At 36.2% G+C, this 19208-nt stretch overlaps 1 protein-coding gene across 1 annotated transcript in view; it reads left to right on the top strand.

Moving 5' to 3' along the window:
- CDH13 (cadherin 13) overlaps window positions 1-19208 on the top strand; it is a 417908-nt gene that overhangs the window by 169649 nt on the left and 229051 nt on the right. The window contains exon 4 of the mRNA XM_010006203.1: window positions 5879-5995. Coding sequence (XP_010004505.1) covers window positions 5879-5995 — 117 coding nt within the window. The remainder of the gene's footprint in view (window positions 1-5878; window positions 5996-19208) is intronic.

Genomic DNA, 19208 nt, shown 5'->3' on the forward strand with positions numbered 1-19208 from the left:
AGAACTCTGATCCAATGGAAAGGAGGAAGAAAGTGGCGCAGGCACAGGACTGCAATAGTACATTACGTGCAAGGGTGTACCAGTAGTAACAGAAAGAAAAGTATTGAAAGTCCCTCCCAGTTAAACTGTCCTTGATGACTGCAACAAGAAACAAACTTTTCAGGCTTTTATTAAAAGGGGTCTTGCTTTTCAGCATGAAATAACTGATGCTCCTTTTTATTTATTTATTTATTTTTACAATACCCGTGGCCAGGTCTCCTCTGTGTAATCTGTTCTCTGCAAAGAGTATGATTTGTCTGGGTTTGCCCAGCTGGCTGCAACATGCACAGGTTAGGTGTATCTGTCCAGCATGACATGAATTAACTCTTATTTAAAATGAAGACTTTTATTTAAAGTGAAAAACAATGACCTGGAAGCTTTGGAACTTGTGGGTCTGCTGGTAGCTTAATGAGGGGCTCCTCTTTCTGTTGTCCTGCTTCTTGAATTGCTGCTTACACCAGGCACAGCAAAATTAAAATGCCACTGTTGTGATTTGACAAAATGTATGCATTCTTTAAATTGACTTGGGTGTCTGTGCATTGGGAAGATGACAGGGGAGGGGAGAAGAGGGTCCTGGGTTGTGGTGGGATTCTACCAGCTCTAGGCTGATGTATGGCATATCTAAACCTGTTTGGTGCAGTGATTCATGCATGTCACATCAGCTTTAAATGACAAAATCAAGGGTTAAAATAAGGCGTTATGAGGAACTGCTGTTACTTTTCTTGTCTTGAATGCATTGTAGGACCTGTATCAAAAGTGTTCCTAAGTCTACCAGGAATTCCAAAATTTTAACACTGCCTGTGTTTTTGGTGATAGAATGGAGCTAGTTATCTGATAAAGATGAGTGAAACGGGAAGCTTTGGGGTTATAATGCAAGCCAAGATGAATGTTGTTCATAAAAACTGCCTATGAATGGGGGGTGGAAAAAGAAAGTATTTCTGGAAACAAAAAATCCAAATTTGAGATCACATCAGTTTGGGTAGAGTTGCTCAGGAGAAACAAAATAAAAATGAACATTAAGGAGTGAATATTTTCCAAAAGAAAACAAGATTTGCAGAATTGCACTGAGACCTGGTACAAGAGAAAGGGGGCTGTTATTTGGGAATGCAGGAGGTGTACCAGAGCAGAAGGATCATGCACAGCTAGGAGAAGAATAGCAAGATAAATACAGTTTACAATTAGATGAGCAATTGTTTTGTCGAGGGAATGGAGTTGATGAAGAAACTGAGAGATAACAAAGAATATGTGTCAATAGAACTTAAAAAAATATATGTCGGGGAACAGAACTGAACAGGTTTTAATTGTAATTGAAGCTTGGAGCCTTGTTGGGGGTAGGAACAAGTGTGTTTTATGCATCCATTTGGATGTGGGACTGGGACTGCAGCCACTGAATCGATCAAACAGTATGCATTACTTTAACATATACAGTATTATTGCTTTAGGGTACCACGGAATTGCTTTTGTGCAGCACTGTTATAATGCAATGAATTCCATAGCACTTGAGCAATCCAGAACATGGGTACAAAATATGTTAGTTTTCTTCTGTATGCTTATAGCTGGCTGCCCTGCAGCAAGACTTAGAAAGCTGTTTTTCCAAGGTAAGACAACTTCTGCTATGAATAGGATTAATTTTTCATAAGAAACACTTCTATTTTTAATTAGAAATTGCCCTTATGCTGCATTTACTAAAGGTGCTGAAGGTTTTGGGACATCTTCAACAATTTTTACTTTTTCTGGCATGCTGTAAAAGCAGCCTGCTTTGCTTTGCAACCAGTGTGACCACAGTGCAGAAGGGAAAAAGGGTGTTTTTTAATGGTGATAATTGATGTGGTGTTAGTGTATCTTGGTGAAAACAGAAGTCAGCCATTTTCTTCTTCCTTAAGCCCATATTTGCAATGCTGTTTGACAGATGCAGTCAGTCAGAGCATATTTGCTTGGTTGTGTATAAGGGCTACCTCATTAAATATAATGAGCAATGTGGAACCAATATGAGATTTCCTGAAAAGAGGGAGTGATTCACATATGGTTCAAAATGAAAATAACACTCAGTAAATGATGACAAGAAAAGTCTGAAATGTTAATTTAAAAAAGGAAAAGGCATTTGGTTGTCATGTCTGTGTTGTTCTCAGAACTGGTAGCTCTCATGGTTAATGTGTACAAAAGGAGACTTGATGGCATTTAGTCCATTATCATCATAGAGAAACTTTTCCCTTACACAGGATCAGGCAGATGTGAAGATAAGTTAAACTTATACTTGAACAGAAACAGGATTTTCCATCACAAAAGATACTGCAGAGGTTCAGGGCAATAATGGAATGCATCACTTCACAAAGCAAAACTTCAGATTTGTCTCCATGATAGTTGATGTTTTGTCACATATGCATTACAAAAATACTTCAGAATAAATTAGCATTAAAATAGTTATGATTTACACATGAATGAATTATTTGAACAAGAATTTTTTTCCTAGCATATTCCTGACTCTTCTAAAGATAAAAGGAACCTCCATCCTATAAAAACACATATAGCTGTTCAACTACCTGAACAGCACAGTAGCAAAGCTATGGTCTGAGATTACCAAGTGGCTGGGAAGTTGATGGGTATATCAGGTAGTGTAAGGATCTGCCTCTCTACTTATGTAGCAATTATCATGGTAGAAACACCCAATGTAATTAAATTCAGTTCCACCAGCAATTTCCATTACCCAGATGTTATACCTGACCATGCTTCACAAGTCTGGAAGCTGATGTGCTCTGACATACCTGATTCCCCTCAGAATGCTGGATTTTAGGTAGCTTTGTTCTTCTGAAGTGTACAGAGTGATGTTCAGGGTGACATTAACAGACATTGAGGACAGACTTCTTTTGAGCAGATGTTTGTGTGTGTGTGTGTGCCACTGACCTTTATCATTCTTAACATTATTCATTGAAATGATTATTTCTTCAAACAGTTGTTCTTTAAATTACAAGCAAAGTTCCAGCACATTTCTTAGATTTTCATATTAACAACATGAGAAAATATTTTTTCTGTTTGGGCACATGTTTTATAATCATTAATTATTGATGCTGATGTTAATAATAATATTCTACTGATAGAAATAACATACATAAATCAACTAAGTATTACAGTACAACTGTGAATATTCAGCTGAGATTAAAAAAAAAAAAAAATCTTCTTAAATTGACTTGAATGCAGCTTTAGCTTTTTCGTCTTATTTAGTGATGTTGTTTTGTAGGAAGACTGATATACCACTGAACAGCACAGCCCATTTGCTGTTTCAGAGGAATTTTCTTTGCCACAAGGGTCCAATTAATTTTACTTAGTTTTTGTATTTGGAACCGACCCCATTTTATACCATCAAGCTTAATATATAAAAGAACTGAATGGCAAGAAACTCAACCACTTTTCTGGTCACCACAGTGGATTACAGATTGCCACTCCAGTGATGTTTCCAACCCTTATTCTAACAAATCGATATTAGTATCCAGCCACCTTATTCCCGTGACAAGTTAGAATGAAATTTTCTTTGCCAAGAGTAATGGTGCTTGCTACTGGGTAGTGACTAGGCCATTCATTCAAATATTCAAGTACTGCAATGCTCCCAAGAATCCCTGGTAAAAACAAAAAAACAGTGTGGAGAGTTCTCTAGGGATCTAGGGAAACTGCAACTAGTATAGGTAGCATCATAGTTTGGGCAGACTGGCATCTTTCAATAAAAGCCTAACTCTATGGTAGAAAGAGATGTAAGTCTGAATCAATGTCTTGCTCATTCTGAAGGGCATGCATCTGGGAGTTTTTCCTTTCATTTTCATGAGCTGAAGGGCAACCATAATGGTGGGAATTAGCATGAGTAGAAATTGTAATCAGTTGAATACTGCTGCTGATGAGTTGAATTAACTGGTATTTCCTTTTAGACATACTGGTAGTCACTTTTACACTCCTTAGAAATGTTACAGACACATGGCAAACAAACTGCTATGTTTACAGTATGAGTGATTTTGAAAGCTTACTGCTCTCTGCATTTGCCTTTTGACCGAATTCAGCTCTTTCCTTTTTATTTGACACTTCAAATATTCTCATATTGAACTTTCTCATGAATTTTTATTAGGAAAAATTCTTCTGGGAGAGGAATTGAAAGACAAAAATAGGGACCCAAGTGGCCTGCAGATTAGAAAGAAGTGGCAAAGCCTTTGAGAGAGATGGAAACTCTATCAGGGTGAGCCTCAAAAAGTTATGAAAATTTTCAAAATCGTGAGAAGAGATTTTCTGCATGGTTCCTACTGCTTCTTGATTTTGTCTCATCTAATTGACTGTGATGTGGAAGCTGGTAGAGGGTAGAGCAGTGTTGATAGACTCATGAGATGTGAGGCACCTGTACAGGTGGCAGCAGGACCAGCCTGTGGAGTTTTTGACTGATGGATGTTCAGGTCATGCCAGTAAGAAAACTAATTCAGCCTTGCAGTTTTATGAAAACACAGCTTAGGGGTGGAGCTCTCTGTGTGAAATATAAAGTAACTGCATGGATTCCAGAACTAACTGAGGTATCTGGAGTTTCTGCAAAAAGCGAATAGGATGTAGCTACCTTATTGGAATTAGACCCTTAATTCAATTTATTATTTCTTTTTTATAACTGTCATGACAACCTGAATGAATACTACTGATGTAAATCTTTTTGAGTTTCACAATTCCCTTGGGATCTTTAAGGTTCCATCCAACTCAAACCATTCTATGATTCCCAACACAGTACAAATTTGCGTGTGGATTTTTTCGTGGTGTGTAGCTCTTATTTTGCGGTTGGTTTTGTTTGTTTCTTTTCCTCAGGAAGGGGCCTGGATCAAGGGGAAGTTTTGTGAGATGAGGAGAGGTTGGTTTCGATCTTGGAAGTAACTGCAGTTGGAGAAGAGAGTTGCAGAGACTGAAAGAGTAATCAAACAGAAGAGGGGTGGTCTCTGGGAAATGGCAGATCATGCAAAAACAGCACTGAGAGGAGCAGAGGGCAGAAGTGTGTTGTAGGGGGGAGACAAAGATATGATGGGCAGAGAGTTCTAGGGGCTGGAGGCCTTTCTGAAGAGTTTACTGTAGCTCATAAAGTGATGAATTGCCTGAAGATCAGATACAGCTTAAATACTTTGGAAAATGCAGGAGGAAAAGGAAGACTTGAGCATAAACCCCTTCTACTCTTGTACTTCTGATATAGAAGTATGAAGTTTTATCTAAGAAAAAAACCAAACAACCAAAAATGCCCAACCCAACTAAACCCCTACTAGCCAATATTTTAAGTTACAACTAGGGTTTGTGGCTATTTTCATTTTTAACTTGCAAGCTTTTGCTGTTTATTGAGAATTTATTAGCTGAGGACAGTCTCAGCAGATTCACCTGTAAGTTCTGTTTGATTAAAAGCCTGGACTGACAAGTGATTGAGTATAGATGTGACTTTAGATGTGAAAATTATGTAAGACTTTTGAAGTCTCCATTTTTACATGTCTCATCCAAGTTTTTGAGGTAAGCAAGAACTTGTTTAAGATGTATGATTGAAACAGTTGCCTGGTTAGAATGGTAGACATACTTGCTTAGGTTTAAAACTAGTCTACAGGAATCCAAAGCGAATACAGCCTGCCTACTGTCACAGAATCAGAAAATCGTATGATTCTCCAGTCACTATAAGAAGTGCAGTAACCTGACAGATTCAAATAAATAGTTTGATATGTTACCACTAATAGCTGGAAAAATGTATAATACAAAATGTAGAATCTGTTAGTTTGTGTTTATTTTGTCTAAAGATGCAGACAAGATAATTATTTTTTTTTAAGTCTTTATAATTGATCTTTTTCTTTTTTAGGAAATCTTTAAGATTGAAGGCAATCTTGGAATTCCAAGACAAAAAAGGGCTATTTTGGCAACTCCAATATTAATTCCTGAAAATCAAAGACCACCATTCCCCAGATCTGTTGGCAAGGTAAGTCAGCAAAGGACTGGATCAAATGTTGATATTAAGTAATTGATCTATTTCTCTCATATTGGTAATGATATCCCAGAAAAAAAAAAAAAAAAAAGAAACATAAAACTGAACCGAACTTTTCTGTCTATATTGTATAGACATCTGAAAATGGCTTTATACTCATGGCAGAGTTTGCCAGCACAAATTCTGGCAGAAAGCATTAATCTGAGATTATTTGCATACAGCTGCTGTCTTCAATGGAGCCTACTGCACCTCCTTGTGTATCTGTGTGCTAGACTGGGACTGAAATCTAGACCAGGAAAGTCTTGAATTATATCCTGTAGGAGTGGATTATCTTGTTTCTGTTCTCAAGGTCTAGAAGGAGTTAATAATGCATTACATGTAGAAATGTCTTTTGTTCATCCCTTAGTAAATTTTTTAGTGTCCAAAGCCAAAATAAGTCTTTGCAGGTGTTTTCAGTTTTATATTTTGCTGTTTGCAAAGATCTGACAAAGAAGTGGGAAGTTTTTCTCCTGTCTGCAGACAACCAGATAGATGAGAATTCTAACAGCTGCTTTTCCAGAAATTCAGATATATATCTGTATGCAAATCATTATAACTAAAATATCATAAGTGGTTCCAATGGCCATTTAGGTATCAGAAGTTATAACTACATAAACGTTAGCAGTTTTGAAACAGGAATTCCTGTGAATTGCTCTGACTTTGGTAGCAGTGTTGATGACATAATGGCCTGTACAGCTGTAGAGTCTGTTCCTAATTCCCACTGACTTGTTCGCTAAAGCTAAATGCTCAGCTTGAGGGCAGAATTTTACAATCAATGTGTAATTTAACCAGCTGGCATCTAATCAGTTACTTTAATAATTAGAAAAGGATGTTTTCAATCAGTAAAAAGAAGGAACAATTATGAAGAACTTATTTTATCCCCTTTCACTGTCAATACTTTATACTGATCTCATAAATTTCTGGAAGTTTTCCTGTTTTTCTTAAGTATTTTTTAATATGCCCTGAACTTTCTGGAGCCATTTCTGAACATTTCCCATCACATTTCAGTGTTTGAGAATGGTTAATCAATAACTGAAGTAAGTAATGTTTGTTAATATATTAGGGGTATATAGTTAATTTTTAAGGCTTCTGTTCTGCAATTTTAAAGCAGCGAGAGAATTAAAAAGGTTACTTATATATGGCTGTATAGTTAAGGATTTTTTTTGTTATTTATCGATTTCTCCCTGCCCTCTTCCACCCCTACTGCTTGTGAACACTGAATTTTTAGGTCTGAGGTAGCCTGAGCTGCTCCCTGTAAATGCCTTCATTATACATTTCTATTGGGACTTAAGGATGCTAGTCTTGGCAACTGAGATTATTTAAGCAGAATGAGGTGGATCAGGTCCTATTTGTACTTAAATGTTTTAGTAGCAACTTGACACCTTGATTTGTTATCATTCCTGAAATGCTCTTCAGGGATTACAAGGTGCATTTAGATGATGTACAAACACAGAAGTGTAAAAGCCTCAGGCAGTCTCTTTTTCAACAGCCCTAGGGTACCTGTCCTCAACTAATGTTTAAATTAAGGGAACTGCAAATGATCAGCACCTTGAAATACTTAGTCATCAGTTTTAGAAGTCTAAATATTTTTTTTTCTGGTATATTTCTAATTTAGGTATCTAGACATGTGTATTTATTTTGGCTACAGTCTGTTGCATGTAGCAACTTAGAGTGTATGTGTCAAGTGAGTCAAAAGTTTTAGAGATATTTTAAATAATGTAGAATATTTTGTTCCATTAACTACAGTAATTTGCAGCTGAATGCTTAACAAAGCAGAAATAAAATGTGTGGAGCCTCAGACATACTGATGGTAGGGAAGAGAGTCTTGTTTCCTAACTAAAAAATTCAGTGGAAGTAAATGCAGGGGAAGGAAAAAAACCAAACCAAAACAAAACTACAGTCCTTTAGGTCTTCATAAGATAGGCCATGAAGTCTTCAGAAATAGACTAGTTTGTACTAACCTAGAGAGTCTTAGATACCCAATTCTTGCATTTGTGTCAGATCCTACACTGTCTGTAGAAAAATTTGATCATCTGTCTCATTTACACTTCAGATGTTTGTTGTGAACTGAATGTGGCTTTATGAATGTACAAAAATTCATTTAGTTTCCCACTTCTGTGAAGTATGAGAAACATATTTATTTCCTCTTCCACATTTTTTTTGGGCTTATCTTCCAAAGCCTCAACAGGGCACTACTTGGACTGATGAATTACAGCTTCTGATGGATATGAATTTACCTTGAACTTAAACTTTTCCATCTCTAGTCTGTTGTAACCACTGTGAATGGACGTTGCAGATATATTTTGTAGCTCTGGTTTCTACAGTGTTTTGGGGAAGAGAGAAAATATTCAGAGATTTGATAATTTACATGTTATAATAGAATTAGGGAAAAAAAAAAATAAAAGAGGAGGACAAAAGGAAAGCAGATTCTAGATCAAACTTTTATCATGTTCCTGCAGGCAGTCAGGGCTGAGGACTTGAGTATGACCTGGGATGGAAACAGTGGAGTTTGTCTTGTGCTGCAGGGGCTCACAAGGACTCATTCTTCCCTACTCCGGGAAACAGTGTCCTTCTGGGCTCCTTTGGATTCAGATATAACTGGTTCTGTTTGATATCATCATGTGGTCAAGTCTGGATTTCCAGTTGCACCCTGAGTGTGTTATTTTCCTGTCCTTCTATCTGCTTTAGCAAATTATCAGTGTCGTTTATTCATCTGCCCTGACTGCCACTTGCTTTCCAACCCCTGCCTGGAAATGCACAAGGTTGTTTGGAAGTTTTTGCAGCAGCCACCAAGAGTTGAGCTGCTTATTAGCACTTACTTAGGAGCAGGCCAGCTGTGCAAAAATAAGAGAGCAGAGAGAGAATAATTAATTACATTTTATTTGACAATTAGAAAACAATTGCATAAATCTAAAAAAAAAGTGGGGATTTTAGGGGACTGTATCCATTAAGATTTGGTAATATAAATCAGAAAATGCAACTGGAAAATTGAAAAAAAAAAGGTTAATTAACTACAAAAATTAAATTTGTTTTTAACTTAACAAGAAAATAAATGTGAAGAGGTTTTTTTTCTCTGCTGTTACTGGTTTTCCAGCATACTCATTTAGGAATGAAATTGCCTTGCCATTTGCCCACTGTTCTTTAGGGTATTTCATAGTGAAACAACTACCATAGGAATGCTGGGCTTGGAGGTAGAGGAATCTCATCTGTTAGCAGGATTTAAGATTTTACATATTATCCTTTATTCCTGAAGGAAAATAGTGAGATGAAAATATTGTAATACAATCCTGGTAATACAGGTCTTTGTGACCAGATGGCCCAGGCTACAACCGTTGGGTGCTACTGATGTGTTTTGTTTAGCTCTTGCTGGTACTAGTCTTGGCAACTGAGATTATTTAAGCAGAATGAGGTGGATCAGGTCCTATTTGTACTTAAATGTTTTAGTAGCAACTTGACACCTTGATTTGTTATCATTCCTGAAATGCTCTTCAGGGATTACAAGGTGCATTTAGATGATGTACAAACACAGAAGTGTAAAAGCCTCAGGCAGTCTCTTTTTCAACAGCCCTAGGGTACCTGTCCTCAACTAATGTTTAAATTAAGGGAACTGCAAATGATCAGCACCTTGAAATACTTAGTCATCAGTTTTAGAAGTCTAAATATTTTTTTTTCTGGTATATTTCTAATTTAGGTATCTAGACATGTGTATTTATTTTGGCTACAGTCTGTTGCATGTAGCAACTTAGAGTGTATGTGTCAAGTGAGTCAAAAGTTTTAGAGATATTTTAAATAATGTAGAATATTTTGTTCCATTAACTACAGTAATTTGCAGCTGAATGCTTAACAAAGCAGAAATAAAATGTGTGGAGCCTCAGACATACTGATGGTAGGGAAGAGAGTCTTGTTTCCTAACTAAAAAATTCAGTGGAAGTAAATGCAGGGGAAGGAAAAAAACCAAACCAAAACAAAACTACAGTCCTTTAGGTCTTCATAAGATAGGCCATGAAGTCTTCAGAAATAGACTAGTTTGTACTAACCTAGAGAGTCTTAGATACCCAATTCTTGCATTTGTGTCAGATCCTACACTGTCTGTAGAAAAATTTGATCATCTGTCTCATTTACACTTCAGATGTTTGTTGTGAACTGAATGTGGCTTTATGAATGTACAAAAATTCATTTAGTTTCCCACTTCTGTGAAGTATGAGAAACATATTTATTTCCTCTTCCACATTTTTTTTGGGCTTATCTTCCAAAGCCTCAACAGGGCACTACTTGGACTGATGAATTACAGCTTCTGATGGATATGAATTTACCTTGAACTTAAACTTTTCCATCTCTAGTCTGTTGTAACCACTGTGAATGGACGTTGCAGATATATTTTGTAGCTCTGGTTTCTACAGTGTTTTGGGGAAGAGAGAAAATATTCAGAGATTTGATAATTTACATGTTATAATAGAATTAGGGAAAAAAAAAAATAAAAGAGGAGGACAAAAGGAAAGCAGATTCTAGATCAAACTTTTATCATGTTCCTGCAGGCAGTCAGGGCTGAGGACTTGAGTATGACCTGGGATGGAAACAGTGGAGTTTGTCTTGTGCTGCAGGGGCTCACAAGGACTCATTCTTCCCTACTCCGGGAAACAGTGTCCTTCTGGGCTCCTTTGGATTCAGATATAACTGGTTCTGTTTGATATCATCATGTGGTCAAGTCTGGATTTCCAGTTGCACCCTGAGTGTGTTATTTTCCTGTCCTTCTATCTGCTTTAGCAAATTATCAGTGTCGTTTATTCATCTGCCCTGACTGCCACTTGCTTTCCAACCCCTGCCTGGAAATGCACAAGGTTGTTTGGAAGTTTTTGCAGCAGCCACCAAGAGTTGAGCTGCTTATTAGCACTTACTTAGGAGCAGGCCAGCTGTGCAAAAATAAGAGAGCAGAGAGAGAATAATTAATTACATTTTATTTGACAATTAGAAAACAATTGCATAAATCTAAAAAAAAAGTGGGGATTTTAGGGGACTGTATCCATTAAGATTTGGTAATATAAATCAGAAAATGCAACTGGAAAATTGAAAAAAAAAAGGTTAATTAACTACAAAAATTAAATTTGTTTTTAACTTAACAAGAAAATAAATGTGAAGAGGTTTTTTTTCTCTGCTGTTACTGGTTTTCCAGCATACTCATTTAGGAATGAAATTGCCTTGCCATTTGCCCACTGTTCTTTAGGGTATTTCATAGTGAAACAACTACCATAGGAATGCTGGGCTTGGAGGTAGAGGAATCTCATCTGTTAGCAGGATTTAAGATTTTACATATTATCCTTTATTCCTGAAGGAAAATAGTGAGATGAAAATATTTTAATACAATCCTGGTAATACAGGTCTTTGTGACCAGATGGCCCAGGCTACAACCGTTGGGTGCTACTGATGTGTTTTGTTTAGCTCTTGCTGGTACAGCACAGGGATGTGATACTCAATTTTTAGTCTCTCTCCATATGTTACTTTTCTAGTTTATTTGTCCACATCAAGTCAAATGAAGTACAAAACAGTGGGATGCAGGATTATTTTGCAATTATGGTGATGGGTTATTTGTCACTATGATACTGAGATGTTTTCTAAGACTAACTTAAGAGGGGTGGTTCTGTTCATCTATTTAATGGCAATCTCCAGACACACTTTAACTGTGGTGATGCACTCCATGATGGTACTTGCTGAAGTTTAATCCCTACACTAATGCAGATCTGAAGGTGCAGGAATGTAATTGTGGAGATGATCAAGTTCCAGCTTTTCTTCCAGACACAGAGAACAGCTGCATAGTGACCATTTTTTTAATATAGGCTGAAAGGACTTGCTAAGGGTTTTATTGATGGACATATAATGAATCATTATTCTATAATTTAAATGAAATGTGCTTCATAAGAATGAGTGTTTGTTAACATGTAAGATGTGGAAGCCAGGATTTACTTGGCCTGCTAAAACTCAGCACAGGACTTTTTATGCTCACTGAAGGCCAGAAGAGAGGGAGAGGAACAAAGGAGACTTTGTAGGAAACTAGTGCTGTATGAAAAAAAAGCAGACCTTATTTTTTTGCCAGTAAGAGTTTTTTTGGTTTGTTTTGTTACTCAGCTGTCTGGTCCTTTTGGAAAGGAGGGGAAGTTTGTTCAGGTATTTTTCATCAAAGGGTGTATCTATGCTTCCTGCCTTTTATATGGGCTGATGCGAGTTAGCTGCTAAATGACAGTTAGATAGCAGAACTGACCTAAGCAAAAGCTCAAGACAAAAAGTGATGCAGGCTAGCAAACTGGATAGAAATCTTTAAGATATGTGAGAGGGTGGGTTTTTTCCCCTCTTCTGAGCTGTAAATATGAGGCAGAGAGACAATGAAGCTTCTGTTAATACTGCAATAGAAAAAAACCCCACAAAACAGCAAACTTAAGAGGGGAGGAAACTGAAGATAACTGGATGGAAAAGCTGCTGGAAGCTTGTTATTTGTGAGTGGCTATCTGATTTAGGCTATTTATATATGATAAATTATATGCTTTGTAGAAGAGAAGTTTTACGTACTGAAGATGCAGCTGGAAAAAAATGCCAAACTTCAAGCAGAAATTTGAAAAGAAGGTGATAGAAGTGTCAGGAGAGATGATTCTGATCTGTCAACCTTTGAAGATAGCCTAGGAAGAAGGATTGTAGATTACAGGAGGACATATGAAACAGGAGAAAAACAGTAAAATTAAAGCTGAATTAAGAAATGTGTTTGTTCTACTGGAAAATCAGGCCGAAAATGAGGGGTTGGGAAGAGAGGGTCTAAAGAGAAGAGGACAATGAGTGAGTCTGGAAGAAAATGGTATACTCTGATAGAGAACAGAAGGATGTGCAGTAGATAGGAGCTAGAACTTAAAAGCCTTTCAAATGCCAAGAGAAAGATCTATATGACTCCTTACCAACTCCTCAGTTGGTAAAAGTCTGAATCTTCATGTCAGTTACTAAAAAAATATGCAGAAGGAAGAGATTGTATTTCTTAATATGGAAATACAGACAGTAAGTGTTTTTTTAAAAATGATTTTTTAATATTCTTTTCCTCAGAAACTGAAAGGTGGTCAGCAGTAAGAATTCTGACCTGTCCAGAAGGCAAGAATATTTTGGTGACAGCTGAAAAAATTTGCCATCAGGGAGATGTTGGAATGCTTGGCTCCTGGGAAGCACTGCAGCTTGAGGAGCTTTTTCAGAGGGTAGATGGAATTACTCATGTACAGGGAATTCTGGTTTCTTGCATCAAACTTTGCTGGCATATAAGGAGGGCACTCAGCTAAAGTATGCAGAATTATTTTTCTGTGCAGGAAAAGACACACCCACAGATAAGGATACATAAACAAGCAGAAAACTAAGAGTGATGGAAAGATGAACAGAAAGGGGGGAGAGGAAGAGTATTATTAATGAATGACATTCAGGCAATAAGGAAAGTCTTGATAAACAGAGATCTTTCTAATCTAGATGGAAAAAAAGTAAGGATTAGAGAAGTCAGATTGTAGTACTAGTACATTAAGACTGAGCAGAAAAACCTGAGTTCAGTTTGTTCAGCCTGGCACAGTGTTTTCTGTACATCTGGAGTGAATGTAATGATTTAAAAACAAGGAATGCACTAACATCATAACTAATGAATGTACATGTTGGCAGAAGATTAGAAGTTTCAAGTCCCCAGAGAAGAGGAATTAAATTCCAATAGAAGTACTGAGGAGGGAATACAAAGTTGGATAAATATAGTATCACTGCTTAGTCCAGCTGCTGCTGATCCTGAAAGAACAGACACCTAGAGGTTTCCTGCTATTCTAGTATTGAAAATATGTAATACCCTGCAGAGCTGGACCTGAGCAGACCATTGGAAATGTCACAGTTTAACATCTGATCAAGTTCATGGTTTGTGTGAAGGCACATTTCTGACCTTCAAGGAAAAATACCAACCTACCTCAGCAACAAATGTAATTAAATTTACTGCACTCCATTAAATTAAAGGCGTTTTGATGCAAGTATATGAATTATTAAACTACAGCCTATTAGTTTTCATTAAAGAATATGTATTTGATGCCCTAACAAACCTTTAAGTGAAAACAGCACTTCAAAATTACCTCTGAAATGTCTTACTTCAAACTTCCCTTTTTTAAGATATTGATAGTCACATAAACAATTCCAACAGAATATTTTTCCTCTCTTTAGCCAAGAGAATTTTAGTGGAAAGCTTTGTTCAAATAATTTTGTTTACTTAAGATCTTTCAGAGGAATCACACTTGAACAACAGATGCCTTGGAAAACTGGAAAAAAAATAAGATTTTACCATTATTTTTCAGTATTGGGTGTTGTTAATAAGAAAAAAGAGTTTAAAAATATTTAAGGAGTACTTTCTACTCTAGTTACTATGGTTACAAGTTTGTTGTAGATAAAGCAGTTCTGTGACAATGACGGAATTAAGTTTTCTGCCCAATATTAAAATATCTGCTACCTGATTTCCTGCTTCATAATAATTTGTGCTTATGATCTTAAGGAGAGCATGGAACAGAAAAGATTTTTTGCTCCAAAGCTGCTCAGTAATGTAAACTACAGTTTAACTGTCACATTGAATTAATTTTGATCTCAGAAGTTGGTATCTTAAATTGGGATGTAGATGAAGGTAGAAAGGAAAAAGTCTCTGCCAGTAAATTACCCATATAAAGTAACTAAGATTAAAGAAAATCCTGGAAACTGTTTTTTCATTGACACACTAACTGAATTTTAGACTCAAGTTTAAGGAAAATGTTTAGATTCTTTTTGGATGCAACAGCTATTTCATCTAATGGTGCCTGATGTTAGATGTCTTTCCGTAATGTGTTTGGGTTTTGCTTTTCTTAAAGGGTTAGTTATAGTCACGTTTGCAAAAAAAAAACCCAGTGAGACTTCCCAAAACTCCAGGTCTGCTCCAGCGTCCTCAACATAAATAAACCCCAGGCTCAAGCTTTAAGGATTGTGTACAAAATGTGATTCTGTACCTGGTCTTACTGAACATAGAATGAATGGAACAGGATCATTGACAGCCAGAAAGCCCCTTTTAGGGATGTAGAGCAACAATTATTAAATTGCCATTCCTTAACTCAGTTCTCTGTGATTTTCATGAAACTTTACTGATTTTATGTTAACTTTCATCTTTGCTGTCTTCCAAGATAATTCTATATCCTGAGCTGGCTAATGGAATATATTTTTTTTTTGTTATCAGCTTTGTCTTCTCTGTCTTGGTTTAATTCAGTGTCCATTCTGTCCAGATCAAAAGAGCTATTCTATTGAATGAATAATTTTGAGCAAAACCTTGGTCTCTGCATTCTTAGTAGGGTCAAGTTTTAATCTTAACAAAAAGCAGAGCCTCATTCTATAATCTGAGAGTGGTAAAACTGGTTCCTGCTAAGGAATTGTTCCTGACATCTGCACAATATAAAAAGTCAGTGGAGAGAACATAACCATGGAGCTTCCTTTAAATCAATTAAGATATTTATTTGATAGCTGTGAATTGATTCACAGTACTTCAGATGACATCTGTTTGTTATTTGAATACTGTACCTTCTCTATCCCATAATTTTCCTGTTTCATTCCAAATTACCCCTTTGGTTTCCTATTATTCAAAGTGAATTGCTAGCAAGTGTATAGTGTGATATAAAGCAATATCCAAATGAATGACATTTTACGAAGAAAAATTACTTATCCCTGCCAAATTACAAACTAAATCCTGTCATACTGTCTACCCTGATACTTTCATTAATGAAAGACTTTAATAAAGGCATTTTTTGGGCTGGACTGGTGACAAATTTGATATTATTATTTGTGGGTTTAAAATTCTTACCAAGAAATGCTTGTTTTGTCCTTTCTCTGGGTATTGGAGTTTATATATTTGGAATTGAAGTACAGGAATCATGCCCTCCATACTATATTTTATACACATAAATACTCAGAGGTGCATAACAATTAATGAGTACAGACTTGTACACACATATCGAAGCTTCACGTGCTGTCTTCGTGGTCGATGCAATTGACTTTGTACGTGCTTTTTCTCCCATTTGAATCTATCAGGTGCTACTGTGAGTATGCGTTGCTTCTGTTGGAAATTTCATCCCAATTTCATTTGCTCTTAAGTCAACAAGTATATCTTAAGTTGCACCCCTGTTCTTTCATATCTTATTTTCCTGCTATATTACCATCTGTCTCATATTTCTGAAAAGCAAGTGAATAACATGGAATAAATAGCTATAGAAATTCTAAAAATTAAAATGACGATTGAGATACATGCACTTTTGTCAGCACTTTATTTTAGCAAATTTAATTGCTTGAGTTGGGATTTAAGCTGATAATTCTTTATAAGCTTGTCCTCAGCATTTCTGTGAACTGGCAGTTAATGTTTATTAAGCACATCCTAAAGCATTTTTCTGAACATTCTTGTAGAAAGATGTCTGATCTTAAGCATATTGAAGCTAACAGAACAGGCCAACCATCTTCAGAAACTGTAGAGGGAAAAAAGGATTCTTAAAGGAAGAATGAGCTAAGCTGATAATGCTTATATCAGGTTATACTTTCTTTCACTATATTTATAGGGAAAAATATTACAGTACAGTTGGAAAATAGGATTTTCATCAAGGTTCAAATTTTTATATATTTTTTTGATATAAGAAGTATCTTTGCAGTGCTTGAAAAGTTTTTATTTCTTAGAAGTGTGGGTGAAACCATTAAGGTTACATTTTCAGCTGAGCTTGCTGGAGATGAGAATGGATTTTGATAATAGAAATCTGTATAACAATGAAGTACAGAAATTGAAAGTAGTAGTGATCTCTATAATCGAATTACATCTGCCTTAATATATTTTTTACTTACTAGAATTGCAAATAAAATGAGAAAGTGTGACTACAACTTGAATTCAGGGGCTGTATTAATTTAACAGACATTCATGTTCAAACCTGATTTACAATATATTATAAGTATTTTCATTAGCAATTGAAGTGATGAAGCCTGATTTCCTACATATGTTTGCGTTCTGCAACAATCCTGTCTTCTTATCTGTGATAACACCTAAAGCACAAAGACCCTAAATCATCCCACTGTGCAACATAACTGGTGTTGTCTTCTACTTTCTGGCATTTCAAACTGGGGTAAGAGTGAACATATCCTGGAGTTTAAGCTAACCTAACTGGACAATGAATACATGTGGAAAACGTAAAGTCTTCCTACCTTTCTTTCTGCAGGTGATAGTAGGTCTTTTCCATTTTACAGGGTTATAATTTTCATGGAACTTTTAGGAACTTTGTATCCTGGGTTTGTCGTTGTTTTTTTTTCTCATCAAATTTGGTTGAAACCAGGCAGGAGGATTAAAATGGATCTGACAGCATAATCACTTAAATGTGGGTGGTTTTTTTTTTTGGAGACCAGACTAAAGAGGCGGGTGTTTAGCATAACAGCCTTTCCTTAAGGGTTTGATTTCTACTTGACAAACAAGCCCTTAAATGTCGCTGAAGAAACTATTGTTCCTTGTAGGACTGGAATAATGGTTAAGTCAGGCATATCCAAAGAGCAACGGCTTCCGTGGGGAACTCACTAATTTTGTAAGGGAAAAACTGTAAGGATCCATATGAATTTTATCACCAATAGAAATTAATGAACTATTCAGACCATGCTGAAATTGTGTAAACAGGAAAACATAATAAATCAACTTCATCCATTATTACTGTGCTGGTGGGCTTTCTAATCTTAATTTTCTAAAGGGTCACTGGAACATGAAAATTAATTTGAATTAATAGAATAAATTATATGTGGATTATTATTTTTTTTAAATCATCTAGCACCATTACTGAATGTTATTAATTTATTTTCTTACTAGAATAGTGGGATAATTATTATTTAATAAAAGATATATTTTTAATACAATCACAAAACAATCAATAACACATTGGAAAAAAAATGTAATTATCTGTTAATGAGAAATCTTAAAAACCAGGCATATTGTTTCCTTTCAGGGATGACCAGTTAAGGACACTTTTTGTAGGTAATACAAAATGGGTTGTAATTTGTTTTCCAAGCTTCTGAAACCTTGTTGATTCCAAACTCTTCAGATAAAAAGGTACAGATGTAGCTCACAAGCACCTGCTACGGGCTCTGAACTTGCCAGCTGTGAGATGTATCCTCCGGTCCTTTTCCTCATTTACAAGAAAATAAAGCTTTGATGACCACATTTTGTTATGTTGAAAACTTTCCCAACCTGAACAGCCTTTTAATTCTAGGAGTAAATTAAGCACATGTTCACTGATCATACCTTATGTTTGTACATATATGGATGTAATTTATAGCAGATGAAGGCAGGTATAATATATACTAGTGCAATATTTACTTCCAGCAGACATAAAAGCAAAACTTTTTTTCTGCACATACTCTTCAAAAGACCAATTTTATAAAAGACTTATTAGAATGTCAGAGTTAATTATATTTTTGGAATTAGACTGCAATTTTCCCATCAAGGACTAGAGGCAAAATACAGCTAGGTTGCCATATTTTGTCCTTCACTCATTCTTTCAGTGAATCCCTGCTGCTTGTGTAATGAACCAAGTGAACCTTTATGCAGTAGCTTTCAAAGTAAGAAATTATTGTGTTGAAGAGCTAGGGACTTTATCTCATTGCAAATAATTTGGTGGCAGAATCTGCCATTGGTTTCAGTAACGAATTTACTGTTAGGACAAGCAAATAACTGACAGTTAACAAGAAAAAGTTTTCTTTTCATTGGTGGTTCAGAAAGACTGTAAGACGGTTCTTCAAAATCCCTAACCTCCCTTGGGAAGTGCAAATCCTGTTGAAATGGAAGAGTAAACTATAAGCTACTGGTAGAATATTTTCAAATGTTTTGGAAACTAGCATGTTCCCTGCAAGGAAGACAGTGTCACACTGCAAATGTTTTCAATGAAGGAAGGGGACAGGAGTCTGAAGGAGCATCTCAAACTGAAACATCAAAAGAAACAAGTGCAGAGCAAACTCGAAAAATGAATGTTACAAAATAGCAAGACCCAGCTTGGAGAGCACAAACAGGGAACTGCTGTACTCCCAGCCATGGCACATAGCTACTTGCAGGTGCTGGCTTCACTTGCAGTGGAATATGTGTGTCCCATACTGCCCCCCCCCCCCC

The sequence above is a fragment of the Chaetura pelagica genome, unplaced genomic scaffold (genome assembly GCF_000747805.2).
Source record: "Chaetura pelagica isolate M959 unplaced genomic scaffold, ChaPel_1.0 scaffold139, whole genome shotgun sequence".
NCBI classification, from domain to species: domain Eukaryota; kingdom Metazoa; phylum Chordata; class Aves; order Apodiformes; family Apodidae; genus Chaetura; species Chaetura pelagica.